Source organism: Ovis canadensis, chromosome 4 (genome assembly GCF_042477335.2).
Source record: "Ovis canadensis isolate MfBH-ARS-UI-01 breed Bighorn chromosome 4, ARS-UI_OviCan_v2, whole genome shotgun sequence".
NCBI classification, from domain to species: domain Eukaryota; kingdom Metazoa; phylum Chordata; class Mammalia; order Artiodactyla; family Bovidae; genus Ovis; species Ovis canadensis.
In genome coordinates, this window is record NC_091248.1 from 21,870,950 (window position 1) to 21,891,349 (window position 20,400).

The window sequence follows — 20,400 nt, forward strand, 5'->3', positions numbered from 1 at the left end:
GAGGAGCCTCCACACCGTGGTCTCATGGTCCCCTCAAGGGGCAGAGCCCAGCTTGGGCCACGGGCTTCACACACAACCCCGGCCCTTGTCTTCTAGATCAGTGGCTCCCCCACTGGATTCAGGCCCCTCGGCCCCCCAGCCACACTCACCTCCTGGAGACACCGATTTGTTTCCTGACTAGGGACCTCAGGTCCTCTCCTCCCTGTGGGCTCTGCTTCTGCGAGTCTCTGTGAGACTGGAGGAGCTCTGTGACCCCGGCCCGTCCTGCCATCCCAGCCCCTGCCTCTCCCCACATGCATGTCCTCTGCTCCCCTTGGAATGCATCCAGACCCCAGGCTCTCCCCTCCCCACCCTGGACACTCAGCTTATCAAGTTGGCCTCCAATAGCCTTCAAACCTGGGCCTCCCCTGCGGCCTCTCCATGTCCTGTCCCCACACAGTACCTGGGTCATAGGTACACCTTCCAGGCCCCAGGCTGCTTGCCCCCTCCTATCCATAACCTTGAATCTGCAGGGTGACATTTAGACTCCTCAGCAGGACTGCTCAGGCTCCTTCACCCACTCCTCACTCCCCCACCCCATCTTTTCACTTCAGGACACCCACAGGCACCCACATTCTGGACACAGACCTCAGCCCCCATGCTGTCTGCTCCCTCCTTGAGGACAGACCAGGTTCGGTATCCTCCCTGGGACATTTTCTGATCCCAGGGTTGGGGTCGTAATTCCATAGTTAGAACCACTTGTTAACGCTTTCTTCTCACAGATACAGGCAGCAGCGATGCTCTAAGGCATCTCCCTGCACCGCCCACACCCACATAGGATGGAGGGCAGGGGGCAGAGGTGGTGTCACGCACCTGTGGACTTGCTCACGCAGCTCCTGGTGGGTCCCCCGCAGCGCCTTCAGGGAGGCGAAGAGCAGCAGGTGCTCAAGCACCGTGAGGCGGTCGAACAGGATGTCCCGCTGCAGACACACCCCCAGCTCCGCCCTGACCACAGACGGGTCCTTCTGCAGGCTCCTGCCATTGATGGTGATGGTCCCGGACGTGGGGGGGTAGAGTCCTGTGAGCAGGGATCTGCAGAGAAGACACGTCAGTGGGGGCACAGGAGTTGGATGTGCTGCTGCCCTGACCACCCGACGGCCCCAGGAACATCTGCATCCCATGGGGAACTCACACCCAACCTCCCCCGCCAGCGCCTGCTACCCAGTGAGACAAAGGCTGGACAGAGCTTGGTGGGACATGGGCCTGTGATCGGGTTATGCTCGCCTGGGACGCTCCGTGCCCAATGACCATCCCTGCTGAGAGTTTTCGATGATGACTCCAAGGGTCTTCACAGATGAGGAAACAGCCTAAATGGATGGCCTAACCACCCAAGTCCTCATCATTAGATGTGAGCCAAGCAGCAGCTCATACTCCCACCGCCCCCCACAGCCCTGCGGCCAGGCTTCCTGCCTCTGTGCCTGAGCCACCCACCTGCCAACGTCAAATCCAGGACAAGCCAAGAGCTCGTCTCCAAAGCTCCTGTCTGGCGGCCCATAGGACACCTGAGGACTGCCATCTCCTAGTTCAAGTCATTTATTATTCATGCTTTACACTATGTTCTTTTTCTAAAAAGTTAGACATACCCACCACAGCACCTAGCAAACCACACCTAACTACTTACAGAAAGAACTTAAAATGTTATGCCAACACAAGTGATGTACGTGAATGTCCATCATCACCAAAACCTGGACACAGCCTCAACTGCGCCAACAGATGAAAAGATAAACAAACTGGCATGGACTCCTCAGGACCTGAGAGCTAATGCAACAGCACCACGCATGGGTCTCCAAGCTTCATGCCAACAGGAGACTCAGTACAACTCCATTAAGGAAATGCTAGAAAATGCTAACTATACCACAGCCTCAAACAGCAGGACTGCGGTCGCTCAGGGGCCAGGATCCAGGAGGCCCAGGGGCCAGCAGGGGTGAGAGTGCAAATGTCAGTGTCCCATTTGTTCCCCGGCCTTTGTGCAGCTTTAGCCAAGCCCAGCTCATCAGATGCACAGCTGGACACATACTGTCTCCTGGGAATAAACTGTACTTCAGTAACCTTGATTGACAGCTGTTGGCTATATGGTTTTCAGACCTCGCCAGGGAATACAATGAAACAGAGTATATACAACTCAGTGCACCTCAGAGTGCCTCATTTCAAATGGTGACAACCAGCCCAGAAACAGCCTCTCAGCCTCTCCTCCGAGAAGTGCCAGGAAGAGACATCGCTGGGAGGACTCACAACTAATTTCCAACAGTCACTAAAAGCGGTGCAGCCAGCGACCCTGGAAACATCCAAAAACTCCTAATTTAATTGTCTTCATTGTGCAAAACAGACTCCAGGTTTTCTTGCAGGAAACATGCATTAGTAAAAGCACAGTGTGGAGGCTGGCTTTCAGAGTCATTATTAGTGCAACGTTTCCCGATCTGAAAACACTAAAAAACATCCTTCATGAAATCTTCAGTTCTTTCTCAGCATCCAAGAAAAGAAAAGAGATGTTTCTTTTCAATTTATTGTCAGTAAGAGATTGCTGAAGCTTGTTGAATGTTATTTTTCTACTTTTGTTAAGAATCTTGAAGCAAATAGTCCCTTTCCTTGCGTTAACTATGCATACTTTATTTAGCTCTACTAATAAAGAACAAAAAGAAAGTCACTTGTTCAAAACAGAAATTCCATAATTTGGGTGGTTTGGCCTTAAAAATGCCCCATTTCCACAGCCAATTTGGATCTGTTTTGTAGACTGTGTTTCAGCTCATTCTTTCTCTGGGATCACATGATTCGATTCTTTAAACAAATCTGGAACCACTGGATCCCATACCAAAAATAAAGGCTTCACAAAAACACAACCACATAAAAAGCATAACATGAAAAAGGAAAATACTGAAGTGTTAAAAAATTTGAAGACATCATTAAAATTTCATCTTCCTCTAGGTATGCAAGCAGAATTAAACTTAGAGGGGGAAAAAGAATGTCATAAGACTTTTCAAAGGCCAAAGTAAACCCATGAATATTTTGCAGGCAGTAAAAGAATAATTAAATTTATTTTAAAAGATCCCCCCACCCCCACCCCTGAGTCTGCTCAGACCTGCAGCAGCTCTAGTGAGAGGGCTGTCTTTCTGATGTGTCTGTAAACTCTGTACTGAGATGGCTGGATAGCATCTCCGACTCAGTGCACATGAACATGAGGAAACTCCAGGAGATAGTAAAAACCTGGTGTGCTGCAGGCCATGGGGTCACAATGAGTCAGACAGGACTTAGCCACTGAACAACAATAACTGAAACTAAACAAAAGAAAACAAACAAAAAAGGGATCTAGCCCCTACCTCACAGGTAAACACATCTCTAAGAACCAAAGCCCTGGAGGGAAGGCGGGAGAAAGGGGAGTGGGACGCACATGACGGTGGTCTTCCCAGCGCCGTTGGTCCCCAGCAGTGCAGTGATCTGGTCCCTGTGGAAGGTCACGGTCAGGCCCCAGACCCCCGCCTTGTGGCCATCGTGCTCCTTGGTCACAGAAAGCAGGACAACGCCGGGGGTGCCTCCTTGCAGCTCTCCTTCCCCATTTTGCAGGGATGAGCCTGTGAGGAAAATGCAGTCCACCCTGAGAAGACTTCAAAAGTCTCCAAAACAATGTTCACACGTAATAACCCAGTGGCTACCTCGGGCTTGAATTCTAGCTTTGTGAAACTTATGAAGCAATTCCAAAATCTTTCTCTACCTAAGTCAACAGGCACATTATATGATGGCTAAACTTAAACGAAAGCAGTAACTGCAAGGTTCTGTGCCCTTACGTTATACATTTTGCAAGAAAATAAAAATAAACACACACATGTGTTTATATATACATATACACAGAAGAACAAAATCAGATTAGTTACACATGACTGACAGTCTCCAGAGGTGACCATTAACAGGTGGTGCTGATCCAAATCTTCTGTAAGATTTGTACTTGTATTTGTGAGAAAAATGCAGTCCACCCTGAGAAGACTTCAAAAGTCTCCAGAGGGTAATAGGTGGTGCTAATCCAAATTTTCTGTAAGATTTGTATTTCTGACTTGTATAGTCAGAAAATTACAGTATTGACTTATAGTATAAAATTATCATGGTGAGACCCAGTGTATCCATAGATTTTTTTCCCCAAAAGTTGTGCTCTGTGAACGAGCCCCAGGCCAGGGCAGATGCCCACCAAGTCTTCTGGGAAGCATGTCCTTGTTTGTAGGGAGAGCAACAGTCTCTCTCTCATGTAGCCTGGAATAAACTAGCACTTGTGAAACACTGAACATTCTAAAGTATATTATACCTCAGTAGCTGTCCACCTTTGGTTTTATTATTTACACAAAGTGATGTTAGTAGTGAAGCTTCATTTAGCTGAGTTACAACCGAGGCACAGAGGACGCTGTGAACAGTGACACTAACACACAGGTTCTTGCCCACCTGGGATGGAAGGTAGGCCTCTGGGCAGCCATGCACTCACAGTTGCAAAGGCTTAACTGGAAAGGAAAACCAAAACTGAACCTGACTGGAAGGAGAAACACACCTCCAATGAGCCCTTTACCCACCTTGACTATCCAAGTTCTCACTAGAAGAGAACAAGTTAGAACTGGCTGGACTCTGCCTTTTCACCACTAGCCCACACACGTCCTTCCAGTAGGATGCGGTGAAGGGGAAATACCACGGTTTCCTCAAACCAAAGGTTCCTAAAAAAAAATACGATGAGTTTAAATCAATTTGCTTGTTTTTCTACTTAGAAGAAGATTCTGTAGTGGAATATCTTAGCTATATTACTATAAAAACTTATCGCATCTTATCATGTTCGATCCACACCCCTTACATGGACCAGTGACCACAGGGCACAGAGCATCAGCCCCCAGCCTCCCTCGGCCTGGCCAGGGCCACCCGTGATGTCCTCACATCCCCTTTCCACAAAAAGTCATCTGAGCAGGTGTTCAACAAACAGGCAGGTATTTATTAGAAGACTAACGTTAAATAATCGGGGAATGTTCCCCCGCCCTTCCCCCTCCTGTTTAGCTGTCACTCTTCCAGTATGTCTTTGCCATCTGCATGGATTACTAGACACGACTAAAAGCTGAAGGAATTAATCAATTAAAACCCTACAGAGAAGGATAACTCAGAGTGCTAACATTTCTATGTGAGACATACTGCCATTTTTCAAATGGATTCTCCAAATTCATTTCGTCCACTTAATAGTCACTACCCCATTATATGTCGAAATGAAAGGGGATTTAATTATTAATGCTTCTCAGTTTTCTTTCAACACAGTCAGACCAGCTTAAGCTTGATGGTGGTCTAAATTCTGCAAGTGACTGAGGAGATAAAGACCTCCACGCAGACTGTTTCATGTTTTAGCTCTCTGACCACAGCACAGGAGAGACACGCAGTCCCTCACACACTTCACACAAAAGATTCAAAGAGGTGACTGCAAAGAAGAGCACCGGGTCCCTTGTCTTTTGATGTGAAGGGAGATGCTGAGCGGTGTTTGGTCTGGTATTTACCACCTGTCATGGGTTGTTGGAGTCTTAGCCTTGGTACCTTGGAATGTGACTGTATTTTGGGGAAGAACCTTTAAAGAGGTGATTAAGATATAATGATGTCCTGGGGGTGGGCTCTGACCCAACAGAACTGGTGTTCTTATAAGGGATCAGGACTCAGACACCCACAAAAGGATGGCCATGTGAGGACACAGGAAGGAGACGGAAAGAGGAGATGGAGAGTATAAACACCTCCTTAAGTCGCAGTCTGTCCACTCTGTAATGGCAGACCAAGCTGAACAGAGCACACGGAATATTCCCCAAGACCTTACATACTAATGACCGTGCCTCATTGGCAAAAGGAGCAGCAGATGGTACTTAGGTCACATCACAGCCTGCACTGCACTTGCATGCTGTTCCAGGCACTGTCCAGGGTCCTGAAAACACTGTCCATGGGGACAGGGCTGTCACCTCTCCTCCCCAAGCAGAAGGGAGGCAGCAAGGCGGTCTGGGACAAGAGGCTGCAGAAGCCACACAATGAGCTGCTGGGCAGCCTCTGGGAGCACCTGCCTGTCAGCCCCTTCAAACCAGCAGAGTGCCTGCCTTGGCTCCTGGACTCTACTGTCTTCAAACCCCTGGTGGGAGCCTTGGGCACTTGAGTGAATGACAAGTCCATGGACATAAAAAAGAGTGAGCAACAAACATGTCAGGAATACTAGTTTGTGACGCCAGCAGCCTTCTCTCCCTTTGGCCCATTCAAGCAGCAGTAGTTTCCTGCTGGGACCTTGCCTGGGTGACCATAACCAAGCTCAGGAGCAGCCACAGCCAGCAGAAGGGGCCCTGCCTATTAAGAGCAGGTGGGATCAGATGCGGGTTTAGGCACAGGCTGTGAATTAGCAGAGGTGAGGCGGTTGGGGGTGGTGGTGCCTGGAGGCCTGGACGGGCACGGGCATTGGGAGGAAGCTGAGAGGTCCAGATGGGATGCCTGAGGCCTGAGCCAGGGTCACGGCTGCAGGGATGGAAAGGAGGGGGCAGAATGGGAGAGGCCATTCAGCTAGAAAAACAAATTAGAAGTAAATTGAATATTAATGGCTGATTTGCTAATTAAACCACCCTCGCTCTGCTCTGTCTGGACTTTTAAATCCTCCTAATTAACCTATTAATCTAAGCAGACAGGGAGGGGCCAAGGCCCAGGCAACACAGAAGCCGATCAGCTCTCTCCTGCCCTTGGCTCTTGGTCCTAAAGTCACACCTGATTCTTCAGCGCCCTGCTCACGTCACTGAGTATAATGGGAGCATTAATTCAAGTGAAGGCCTTCAGTCCATCCAGAGTCTGCTCCTTGAAAGTGTAAACCAGGAGCCTGCACAGACCAGGAAGCGAATCAGTGTTTCCTCTAAACTGACAGTGGTGCAGGAAGAAGCCAGGGACATGAGATAGGTGGGGCCAAACCCAATCTGGCTGGAGATACATAACGAAGAGTTCATGAAACGAACTCCCAAGGAGGACCAGATGCTTGCTCATGCGCTGAGTGGAGCTTGGGGGCCCTGCAGTGGACACAGAACCCTGCTGGCAGCAGTGACCTGTGACTGGGTCATCTGTGACTCTGGGTCTGCAGGGCATCCCCCTCAGATATTCCCCCTCTGGGAAATGCCAGGCTGTTTCCACACCATGGCTTCATCAAGGAACAAAAAGATGCAGAGAAAGCACTTGTGTGGGGGTGCACACGTGTGTGTGAGACAGACAGAAAGTTGCCACCCACCCCCCAAGCCAGGGAGACCCTCCTACCCAGGGAGACTGTCACACGGTGATTGTCCTGATCCCCACGTGCCTCAGTGGCACGTCCCTGATGGCTCATCGATAAAGAACCTGCCTGCAGTGCAGAAGATGCAGGTTCAATCCCTGGGTCAGGAAGATCCCCTGGAGGAGGAAGTGGCAACCCACTCCAGTATTCTTGCCTGGAGAATCCCATGGATGGAGGAGTCTGGCAGGCTACAGTCCACAGGGTCACAAAGAGTTGGACACGACTGAAGGAACTGAGCACCAAGTGCCTAGGAGCCCTCCAGGGAGTCCTGAATGTGTGGGAAGGGGTTCTTTGGGTTGGCAGAGTGAACGGGTATTTTTAAACATGGGCGTCACTATTACTCAGGCACAGTGAAGCCACCAGAGTCTGGTTAACCCCGTTCTCAAGAAGAGGGACACGCCATACCTGGCAGGGCCTCCTGAGGAAACACCAGAGCTGGGCAGGGAGCAGAGGAAGCCAGGGGCATCGTGGACAATAGTTTGTACTGTGGTTTCCCTGGAAGGAATGGGTGAGCAGGCTTAGGACCAGTCAGTCTGGCTAATGGCCTTGGGCTCTGACCACAGGCTTGGCTCCCCTTGATTGTCTGTTCCTGGCCTTGGGTGACAAGGGCAGGGGACAGTGGCCAGAGGGTGGAAGCAAGGAGCAGAGGCTGGGGTATGGCCCAGATTTCCTGTGTTGAGTGTGAAAGGCATGCTCATGGGCAGAGCCTCACTGTCTCCAGGGATTCATTTGTAGGGGAGAAGGGATCCCTGCCTCTGCAGTCTCTCCAGGGTCAGGAAAGCCCCAGCACATCACATCAGCAGGAATTTGTATTTATTTTAGAAATAAAAAGGCCCGATGAATGGATGAATGAGCTGCTGCTGCTGCTGCTGCTGCTGCTGCTAAGTCGCTTTAGTCCGACTCTGTGCGACCCCATAGAAGGCAGCCCACCAGGCTTCCCCATCCCTGGGATTCTCCAGGCAAGAACACTGGAGTGGGTTGCCATTTCCTTCTCCAATGCATGAAAGTGAAAAGTGAAAGTGAAGTCGCTCAGTCGTGTCCGACTCCTAGGGACCCCATGGACTGCAGCCCACCAGGCTCCTCCATCCATGGGATTTTCCAGGCAAGAGTACTGGAGTGGGGTGCCATTGCCTTCTCCGGGATGAATGAGCAGGGACTACACAAATCCCCTCCAGGGGGCAGGCACCTAGATGGCAGGTATCCTATAAGGGGAAGACCTGTCCCTGACCTGTGTCCTGTGAGACCACCCACACACTCATACAGGGGACAAGCCCTTGTTCATGTGAGTGCCGGACACATAAACCCAGAGTTTCTGTGAAATTTCATTACATACTGAATTCTCCAGGAGTGCAACCGCCTTAACACCCAGTGAAAGATGATCTGATGGGGAAGTTGTTCATCATTTCACGAAACCCCATCACGAGTGTGACAGCAACTTGCTGACAGTCGGCAGTGCAGCATGACGGTGGCCACAGCTCAGCACAGGACCCACAAACCCAGGACAAGAGCGCTGAGATGCTTCTAGCAAACTCAGAACCAAAGGTGCTTATGGTAGCAGTTTTATGAACGCACTAAATCTCATCCGTAAGGGTTTTCTGGAAACGGTTTTGCATTATTATTATATGTATATATACAAGCATTATAGTACAATAATAAGAAATCCATTATGTAAAACTGCACATTAAAATGATTCATATGCAGGCTTCCTGTTAGATTTCAATCTCACTCTGACACTGTTCTCAGGTATTCACCCCGTCTTCGTCTCAAACCCTCTTTATTACTATTCTTTTTGTCCCACCCACCATCTATTTCCTGTCACTGGCAACAGAATATGATACCTAAAATCTAAAATCCTGGAGTCTGAATGGAGGCTCTGACACAAGGTGAAATTATAAGACAGATGTATCTGCTGCTTCATCATTACCAGTCCTGTGAAATGACCTAGGGAACTATCTGATCGTACACTGTTAAATAAGACCCAGGTCATTTACCAAAAGAGCATTCTTTTATCCACTCCATTTGCGTCTAATTTTTCCTTTCACATTTTTCCTATTTTAATTAATGTTACTTCCACATTTTTTATCATATACAAACAAGTCTTATCTGGTATTCCTTACCTTAATATTAGCTTTATTTTAGTTTCTATCTTCATCTCCTCTCACATATTTCTTCTACTTTTAGTACCAATGCTTTCTGATCATTTTCCTTCCCTTAAATACAAATTTATGCCAAGCATCTGAGCACTTACCTCATTCTGTGTTTTAATAAAGTCTTGGTTGACCATTGAGAATTCATATATTATTTCATTATTAATTGCTTTCTCTTTTATATTTCAGTTAAGATATTACACTAACTTTTTAAATCACCTGCAAGAATCACATATGTATATAGGTAGGCTTTATTATCTGTGACTTTCATCTTATGAGAGTCAAGGGTGTGTTACAAAATATTTGTCTTAAAAAGAGAGTACTAAATGACACTGGAAGCATCATTTGTCACTCATTTGAAACTCATCTGTCACCTTGGACTTGATGCCCTTTAGAAAGCCTTCTAGTTCTATCATTATTGTATGCTGCTTAAGTAAAGAGGTTTTGAAAACTACAGAACAATAAAATTTATTCATCTCCCCCCTCCCAAAAAAATAAGTGTGCTGAGTCAGAGAGTGCCTAGAAACTGTAATTAGTACTTATAGATCTGAGGTAAGGTAAGGTGAAGTCGCTCAGTCGCATCCGACTCTTTGCAACCCCGTGCACTGTAACCTACTAGGCTTCTCCGTCCATGGGATTCTCCAGGCAAGAATACTGCGGCAGATTGCCATTTCCTTCTCCAGGGGATCTTCCCGACCCAGGGACTGAACCCGGGTCTCCCGCACTGGAGGCAGACGCTTTAACCTCTGAGCCACCAGAGTCCACTGATATTTTCTAGCAATTTCATTTTTTGTTATTATTGGCAGACTTCATCAAAGTTGAAAATAAATACTCTGTGTTATTTAAGGGTACATAAATTACCAATTACAGTTGTTCTTTTAACTTCTGAAATGAAGAATCAAGGAATTTCATGATTTAAAAAAAGGAAAAATATTTATTGTCATCTCTCGTAAACTCTGTCTTTTTATTTTTATATCATCTTACAAATATCTTGGAGTTTTGATCTTTTATCTTGGAATAGACTTTGGTCTTCTTCCTAACCAGCCGCTAGTTCAGCCAGAAAGAGAAGTACAAAAACCCACTCAAATTCTCTACACAAAATGCAGAAAGGGGCATTCCTCATGCAAAGGTTGCTTCCAGGTTCTCTGCCTTCACTCCCCCTTGTGGGGAGTAGAGTCTGACCTGGAGGGAATCCCAAGCATATCCAGGTTGCAGATCCCGTAAGACCTGCAGGCAGAGTGGAGGTATCCCCTGCATGGGGTAGCATGGGGGCCTGATTCAGGGGTGTTCCGAGGTGGGAGGAGAGAGTTGATTTGGTGCTCACGTTACTGGTGGAAGTTAAGGGACAGAAATGTACCAGGAGAGGAGTGGGCAGCAGGTTTGGTGCCTGGATACAGTGCGCTGTTGCTGCAGGGACAGCAGAGGAGCCGGGAGACACGTGGGCCTTAGGGGACCAGCAAGAGAGGACCAGAGCCATGGGCTCCCCAACCCAGAGTGGCCCTCATGATCATGCTCTTTCCAAAAGATAAGCAACTTGGGCTTTTAGGTCTCCTGGTCACTTAAGGAAAATGACTTTTCCTTCCCCTCTGAGCCCCAGGTTGACCTTATTTACCTTTTAGAAAAATATCAAATACTCTAAACATCACCAGCTTGGCTGATCTTCTGCAGACTCACACAACAAGGGATGACTCAGCACTTCCTCCCTCCTGAGAAATTCCTGCCATCTCTCAGCCTTTCTGAGCTGACTTTCCCTCCTCCAGGAGCCCGCCCAAGCTTCCTTTTCTTCCCCTTAAACGTGATTTAGAAAGTGGGATTTCTGAGCACCAGATATCTCCCTCAAGGATTCGGTTTCTTCTTTTAACTATTATAAATTATATATCACAAAATTTACCATCTGAACCAAGTTTAAGCAAACAAATCAGGAATGTGAAGTTCATCGCATTGTTGTGCAGCCATCTCCAAAGCTACCTTCATCCTGTACCATCCAGGCCCCCACCGCCCACTCCTCCAGCCCCTAGTGAGCCCCATTCTACCTTCTATTGATATCGCTATGATTTGGCAGGTTGTGTCACTCAGCAGTCTCCAGAGCAACAGAATCAAGCAGGGGTGTGTATGTGTGTGTGCAAGTGTCTGTCTGTGTAGAGACACACAAGAAGTTTACCATGAGAGCTTGGGTCATGCAATCATGAAGGCTGAGAAGTCCCACCTGCTCTCTGCAAGCGGGAGGCCCAGGACAGTGAATTGTATGGTTCTAGTTCAAACCCAAAGACCTGAGAACTGGGGTTGGGGAATGCTGCTAGTACAAGTCTCAGTCTGGATCTGAAGGCCCACGAACCAAGCACACCCATGTCCAATCGCAGGGGAAGATCCTGTGTCTTTCTGTTCTGTCCAGAGCCAAGTGGGCAGTACAAATGCAAAGCCGGTGGACCTCATCACCCATGACACGGCACACCATCATCTTTCTAAAGACCCTGCCTCCTACCTGCTCACAGGACATCCACAGTTCACTTATAATTCTGTTCATTTGGGGCTTCCTGGTGGCTCACACAGTAAGGAATCTGCCTGCAGTGCAGGAGACCTGCGTTCAATCCCTGGGTGGGGAAGATCCCCTGGAGGAGGGAATGGCAACCCACTCCAGTATTCTGGCCTGGAGAATTTCATGGACAGAGGAGCCTGGGAGGCTACATCCCATGGGGTTGCAAAGAGTTGGGCAGGACTAACACTTTCACTTTTCTTCCTGTTCTTTTAGTTCCTTCCAGGAGAAACAGAACCAAGTCTCTCACACCTTTTAAAAGAAGAATAGGAAGTAATAGTTTTTCATCACCAAAACCACGGAAGTAAATTCTTTCAGCCACATTCCCAAAACATGCCTCTCTCCTTTCTAGGTTGTCTTGCACCACCACCTCAACAAAAATTTTTGCTTTCTTTTCCTCTTATTAAATTATTTAGCATGCTGAGAAAACAAAAAAGAAAATTTAGTCAGTTTTTACAATTTATCTTCTGCATTAGTTACTGTAATTTTTATCATAGAGAAAACAAACTGTCTTCTATGTATCCTGTAAATTTATACTTTTGTATGCCCATTGAAGTTTTTTATAAATTCACTAAATATAAACTTTACTTTCTAACAAATGGTTCAAGTCATTTTCTAGGATATCCACTGAGATATATGTTTTTAAAATTTGACTCAAGAATTTCCATTTTCATATACTCATTAAATAGCTTTTATAACTTTGAAAAGCATATAATTTTCTTTTGGATTTTTGAAATACTAATTTAAATTCTTACAATAGAAACTGGTGATTTTTTTGTTTTTTGTGTTTTTTTTAAAACTTTTTACTCTATATTGGAGTATAACTGATAAACAACGTTGTGATAGTTTCAGGTGGACAGCAAAGAAACTCAGCCACAGATATACATGTCTCCAATCTCGCACAAATTCCTCTGCCATCCAGGCTGCCACATAACATTGAGCAGAGTTCCCTGTGCTACACAGTCGGTCCTTGTTGGACCATTTTGAGTACAGCAGTGTGTGCATGTCCAACCCAAACTCCCTAACTATCCCTTCCAACCATTCTTCCTGCCCCAGCAACCATAAGTTCATTCTTATGGTTCATTCTATGAGTCAGAAACTAGTGATTTTTATCATTTATGTCCTTGGCATTACAGTGCAAAAGGCCTTCCCTCTCTTTAAAACCATACTTTTCCTATTTGTTCATTATTTCAGTGATATCACTTTTGATGAATTTATGAATGAGTAATATTTTTTCTCATTAGTGGATTGACTGTATTCTATATCCTTTCTCTTCCATTAAAAATGCCAGCTTTGATTTAAGGTCAGCATCAGGGGGCATAAGATGCCCTCTTCATCTCCCTGCTTCCATCTACCACTAGTAAAACATCCATGACTCAGCAAAGGTTCCTCTGCCACCACACCAGGACCCCGGAGAGACCCCCACACCTGTATGTCTGAAGGTGGGTGCGCTGGAACATACCGAGGAGGCAGGATTAGCAGAGCAGCGGAGGTGGGGCCTGCAATCCCCAACTGGGGACGCTCCGTGAGGTCAGGTTACCAAAAACCATGGTAACATGGCATCACAGACACGAGACGACAGTTCTCCAGACACCGAACTTAAAGTCACGTAAGTCAGTGACATAACTGACTTGCTGCTGTTGCTGGTCACTCAGTCATGTCCGGCTCTGCGACCCCATGGACTGCAGCACACCAGGCTCCTCTGTCCTTCACACCCCCTCCCCACTGGGGACCACAGCAGCTGATGCTGAAGCCCCAGGCAGAGAACCACAGCAGCAGGGGTGTGGTGCCCAGGACCCCAACTTCCAGCACGGAGGTGCCCACAGCCACAGGGAGGAGGCTGACAACCCCAGCCGCTCCAGCTGCCTCATCCCCTGCCTGAGGCAATGGCACCCACAAACCAAGGGGACAACCCCAGACCCAGGGAAACACCAGCCACCCCAGCTCATTCCCACTCCAACTCTCCATACTAGGGCGCAGTGACCTGACCCCGGCAACCCCCCACATGGGGGTGGGGGCGTACTCCATCCCAGTGCCCCCTCAGCAGCAACGCCAGTGACAGCAGGGACCCATGACCCCAGAGGCACACGGACCAACAACAGACAGTGGAGTAGCGTCTAGCAGAGCTGTGGGGGTGGAAACGCGGAGTCTCCAATGCAGCCAGAGCCCACTCAGGGAAGAGACCCCAAAAACTTGAGTTACAGCGCCACCTACTGAAAAGCCAGGAAAAAGGCCTCTAGTCATCAATCTGCTGAACTCAGAATCAAAGTAAAAAAAAAGCGTTACTGAAATGAGAACGCTGTTTACTATTTCAAATATACCAGTAGAAGAGAAATTCATCCAGTTTCACACACACACACCAAAGAAACCATGATAGCGTGGTATCGCAGAGACAAAAATGACAATTCTTCAGAAATCAAACTTTAAGAATTTCAGTTCAGATCAGTCGCTCAGTCGTGTCTGACTCTTTGCGACCCCATGAATTGCACCACGCCAGGCCTCCCTGTCCATCACCAACTCCCGGAGTTCACTCAGACTCACATCCATCGAGTCAGTGATGCCATCCAGCCATCTTATCCTCTGTCGTCCCCTTCTCCTCCTGCCCCCAAACCCTCCCAGCATCAGAGTCTTTTCCGATGAGTCAGCTCTTCACATGAGGTGGCCAAAGTACTGGAGTTTCAGCTTCAGCATCATTCCTTCCAAAGAACACCCAGGAATGATCTCCTTCAGAATGGACTGGTTGGATCTCCTTGCAGCCCAAGGGACTCTTAAGAGTCTTCTCCAACACCACAGTTCAAAAGCATCAATTCTTCAGCGCTCAGCCTTCTTCACAGTCCAACTCTCACATCCATACATGACCACTGGAAAAACCATAGCCTTGACTAGACGGACCTTAGTCAGCAAAGTAATGTCTCTGCTTTTGAATATGCTATCTAGGTTGGTCATAACTTTTCTTCTAAGGAGTAAGCGTCTTTTAATTTCATGGCTGCAGTCACCATCTGCAGTGATTTTGGAGCCCAAAAAATAAAGTCTGCCACTGTTTCCACTGTTTCCCCATCTATTTCCCATGAAGTGATGGGACTGGATGCCATGATCTTCATTTTCTGAATGTTGAGCTTTAAGCCAACTTTTTCACTCTCCTCTTTCACTTTCATCAAGAGGCTTTTTAGTTCCTCTTCACCTTCTGCCATAAGGGTGGTGTCATCTGTATATCTGAGGTTATTGATATTTCTCCTGGCAATCTTGATTCCAGCTTGTGTTTCTTCCAGTCCAGCGTTTCTCATGATGTACTCTGCACAGAAGTTAAATAAGCAGGGTGACAGTACACAGCCTTGACGTACTGCTTTTCCTATTTGGAACCAGTCTGTTGTTCCATGTCCAGTTCTAACTGTTGCTTCCTGACCTGCATACAGATTTCTCAAGAGGTGGGTCAGGTGGTCTGGTATTCCCATCTCTCAGAATTTTCCACAGTTTATTGTGATCCACACAGTCAAAGGCTTTGGCATAGTCAATAAAGCAGAAATAGATGTTTTTCTGGAACTCTCTTGCTTTTTCAATGATCCAGCGGATGTTGGCAATTTGATCTCTGGTTCCTCTGCCTTTTCTAAAACCAGCTTGAACATCTGGAAGTTCACGGTTCACGTATTGCTGAAGCCTGGCTTGGAGAATTTTGAGCATTACTTTACTAGCATGTGAGATGAGTGCAATTGTGCAGTAGTTTGAGCATTCTTTGGCATTGCCTTTCTTTGGAATTGGAATGAAAACTGACCTTTTCCAGTCTTGTGGCCACTGCTGAATTTTCCAAATTTGCTGGCATATTAAGTGCAGCACTTTCACAGCATCATCTTTCAGGATTTGAAACAGCTCAACTGGAATGCCATCACCTCCACTAGCTTTGTTCGTAGTGATGCTTCCTAAGGCCCACTTGACTTCACATTCCAGGATGTCTGGCTCTAGGTGAGTGATCACACCATTGTGATTATCTGGGTCGTGAAGATCTTTTTTGTACAGTTCTTCTGTGTATTCTTGCCACCTCTTCTTAATATCTTCTGCTTCTGTTAGGTCCGTATCATTTCTGTCCTTTATCAAGCCCATCTTTTCATGAAATGTTCCCTTGGTATCTCTAATTTTCTTGAAGAGATCTCTAGTCTTTCCCATTCTGTTCTTTTCCTCTATTTCTTTGCATTGATCGCTGAAGAAAGCTTTATTATCTCTTCTTGCTATTCTCTGGAACTCTGCATTCAGATGCTTATATCTTTCCTTTTCCCCTTTGCTTTTCACTTCTCTTCTTTCCACAACTATCTGTAAGGCCTCTGCAGACAGCCATTTTGCTTTTTTGCATTTCTTTTCCATGAGGATGGTCTTGATCTCTGTCTCCTGTACAATGTCACGAACCTCATTCCATAGTTCATCAGGCACTCTATCTATCAGATCTAGGCCCTTAAATCTATTCCTCACTTCCACTGTATAATCATAAGGGATTTGATTTAGGTCATACCTGAATGGTCTAGCGGTTTTCCCTACTTTCTTCAATTTAAGTCTGAATTTGGTAATAAGGAGTTCATGATCTGAGCCACAGTCAGCTCCTGGTCTTGTTTTTGTAATTTAGAATTTAGTAATCTGATTTGCTGTTGCTGTTCAATCCCTCAGTTGTGTCTGGCTCGCTGTGCCCCTGTGGACTGCAGCACACCAGGCTCCTCTGTCCTTCACTATCTCCGGGAAGCTGTCCATTGAGTCAGCAATGCTATCTAATCATCTCATTCTCGGTGGCCCCCTTCTCCTTTCTCAGAATCAGGGTCTTTTCCAGTGAGTAAGCTCTTCGCATCAGGTGGCCAAAGGGTTGGATCTTCAGCTTCAGCATGGGTCCTTCCAGTGAATATTCAGGATTGATTTCCTTTAGGATTGACTGGAAGACTCTCAAGAGTCTTCCCCAACACAATTCAAAACATCAAATCTTCAGCGATCAACTTCCTTTATGGTCCAACTGTTACACCCATACATGACTACTGGAAAAACCATAGCTCTATGTGGGCCTTTGTTGGCAAAGTGATGTCTCTGCTTTTTAATAGCTATCTAGGTTGGTCACTGCTTTCCTTCCGGGGAGCAAGCATCTTTAAATTTTATGGCTGCAGTCACCATCCACAGTGACTTTGGAGCCCAAGAAAATAAAATCTGTCACTGGTTCCACTTTTTCCCCTTCTATTTGCCATGAAGTGATGGGGACTGGATGTCATCATCTTAACTTTTTAATGTTGAGTTCCAAGCCAGCTTGAATCACCTTTCAGGAAGCACAGCCTTGTTGTGATGAAGAGGCTTACACAACTCAATGAATCTATGAGCCGTGCCATGCAGGGCCACCCAAGACAGACAGGTCACAGTGAAGAGTTCTGACAAAACATGGTCCACTGGAGGAGGAAATGACAACCAACTCCAGTATTCCCACCTGGAGAACCCATGACCAGTATGAAAAGAAAAAAAAAAGATATGACACCAGAAAGATGAGCCCCCACCCCCACCCCAGGTCAGAAGGTGTCCAGTATGCTCCTGGGGAAGAGAAAAGGGCAGTTACTAATAGCACCAGAAAGAATGAATTGGCTGGGCCAAAGAGGAAATGACAGATGTGGATGTATCTGATCTAACTGATAGAGAATTCAAAATAGCTCTCAAGAAGAAAATTAATGAGCTATAAGAAAACTCAGAAAGACAGTTCAATGAGCTTAGGAATAAAATTAATGAATAGAAGTAATACTTTGACAAAGAGACTGAAACTCTAAAAAAGAACCAAACAGAAATTGTGGAGTAAGAAATTCAATAAGTACAATGAGACAGGAAGCGCTGGAAATAGAGCAGACCACATGGAAGAGAGAGTATTGAGCCCAAAGATAAAAATCTGGAAGTGATTCAGGTAGAAGAGGAGAGAAAATTATGATTTTTAAAAAATTAAACAATTCCAAAAGAACTATCTAACCCCACCAGGAAAGGCCTGTAAGGGTGCTGTGTGTCCCAGAAAGATGAGAGAGGGAGGAGGGAAGAGAGCGGTTAGTTAAGGAAACAAGAGCTGAGAATGCCCCAAACCCAGGGGAGGAACTGGGCACGTGAGTCCATAAAGCTGTAGTAATGACCTCGGCACAAAAACACTTATCACAGCGCATTAGAGCTGTCAAAAATGACAAAGAAAGAATTTTAAAAGCTGCCAGGGTTCTAAAAAAGGCAGTAACCTGCAAAGAAATCCCCATTAGGCTATCAGCAGATTTCTCATCAGAAACTGCAGGCAAGAAGAGAGTGGAATATCAGGGTCATAGATTAAAAGATGAAAACAAACTCTCGGCCAAGGATACTCTGTCCAGCAAAGTTATCCTCAGATACAAAAGAGAAATAAAATCTTCCCAGACAAACTGTGAGAGCTCATCACTACTAGACCTGCCTTACAAGAAAAGCTGAAAGAAGCTTTTCTATCTGAACGAAAAAGGCAGAAGTACACAAAACTTTTGAGTAAGGTAGAGAGTAAGCACACAGAATCAGAGGAGAGAAACTCTGGGACTTCCCTGGCGGTCCAGTGGTTAAGACTCAGAGCTCCCAATGTGGAGGGATCACATTTGATCCCTGGTTGGTTAGGGAACTAAGATCCCACATGCTATGCAGTGCACAGGCAGAAAAAAGAAAGAAAAGTGAAACTGTATAAGAATCGACTGTTAAACAATTATAGAATAAAACTTTTTTAAATGCAGTAAAAATAACTAATTTGGTCACAAGCTCACAACATAATAAGGGATAATTTGAGAAGACAAAAAGATAAATGGGAAAGAGGGAAAGGATAGAACCCATTTAAGCAAATGAAGTTAAGATGCCAAATATCAGCAGTAAAAGGACTATATTATCTGATATATTTTACACAAAACTTATAGTAACATGAAACATGCATCTAGAAGAGGTACACAAAAAGGAGGAAACTGAGGAAACCTCATAGGAAATCACCTAGCTAAAACGGCAGACAGCAACACATGGGAAAAGACACAGTGGAGATACAGAGCAACCAAAGCGCAGGAGATAAAATGCCAGCACTATGTCCTCACACGTTAATAATCACTCTAAATGTAAACAGACTGAACTGACAAATCAAAAGACACAGGGTGTCTGGATGGAATATAAAATGAGACCCAACCATATGCTGCCTCCAGGAGACTCAGCTCAGCTCCATAAACAAAAACAGGCTCAAAGTGAACAGGTGGAAGATGATCCTCTGAGTAAATTGAAACCAAAAGAACGTAGGGTGGCTATGCTTACACAGACAAAACAGACTTCAAGCCAAACAAGATAACAAAGGACAAAGATGGATATTATGTCACATTAAAGGAGACAAGTCATCAAGAAGTGATAACACTCATTCCTTAAAAAGAAGATATAACACTTATTAACATATACGCACCTAACACAGGAGCATCAAAATACACAAAGTAACCACCAACAGACCTAAATACAGCAACACTACTGTGTTAAGCGAACTTAACATTCAACTTACATGAATTAACAGATTCACCAGACAGAAAACCAGCAAAGAACACCAGGCTTAAATGAAACATTAGATTAGATGGAATTAATAGATTCACACAGAACATGCCATCCAAATGCGGCAGAATACACATTCTTCCCAGATGCTCTTGGAACTTTCTCAAGAATAAATTATATGTTGAGACCCAGAACAAATCTCCATAAATTTAAGAAGACTGAAATCATATCTTCAAGCATCTTTTCCGAACACAATGATACGAAACTAGAGATTAACTACAAGAAGGAAGCTGGGAAAATCACAAATTTATGGAGACTAAACAGGATGCTAGTGGGCAGCTATTGGGTCTGTAACCACGCAGGACCCTAGGGGGTCTTCCCAGGACAGAAGCCCTCTGCCACCACTACCATGCTCTCCACTTGGCTCTTGTTGTAGAAATACTTTGACCTCCTATACGGTCCCTGCATTCCAAAGAATAAATTTAATCAGAGAAGTGAAAAAAATGCAGAAACAAAGGGAAATGGGCAAGCAAGACAAAATAATAATTGTTTAGCCATGAAACAAAGTCAAAGGGCATTTAGTTCCTCCTCAAGGGCTATAGATAATATTCTGAGCCGTGTCCTTTGAGCTGTTTTGCAGATACCGAAACTCCCACCAGGTGGGAGAAGTTAACTGTATGCTGCCCCAAAGCACATGGACCCCAGACTAGTTGGAACCCAAAGGTTGACAGTGTTGACTCCTAATTACCTCACTATCAACAAATCAGGAGCATGTCCATGAGTTGTTCACACACATAGCAACCCTCTCCCCTCACTCTTCTTTAAAAACCTTTCCCTGAAAGCCTTTGGGGAGTTCAAGGCTTGGAGGCATTAGCTGCCTGGATTCCTTGCTTGGT

At 45.9% G+C, this 20,400-nt stretch overlaps 1 protein-coding gene across 1 annotated transcript in view; it reads right to left on the reverse strand.

Moving 5' to 3' along the window:
* The window catches only part of ABCA13 (ATP binding cassette subfamily A member 13), a 396,112-nt gene that overhangs the window by 222,481 nt on the left and 153,231 nt on the right, over positions 1-20,400 (reverse strand). Inside the window, exons 37-39 of the mRNA XM_069587332.1 lie at positions 4,587-4,724; positions 3,425-3,605; positions 853-1,071 (exon numbers count right to left, since the gene is read on the reverse strand). Of these exons, the coding sequence (XP_069443433.1) occupies positions 853-1,071; positions 3,425-3,605; positions 4,587-4,724 (538 nt within the window). The remainder of the gene's footprint in view (positions 1-852; positions 1,072-3,424; positions 3,606-4,586; positions 4,725-20,400) is intronic.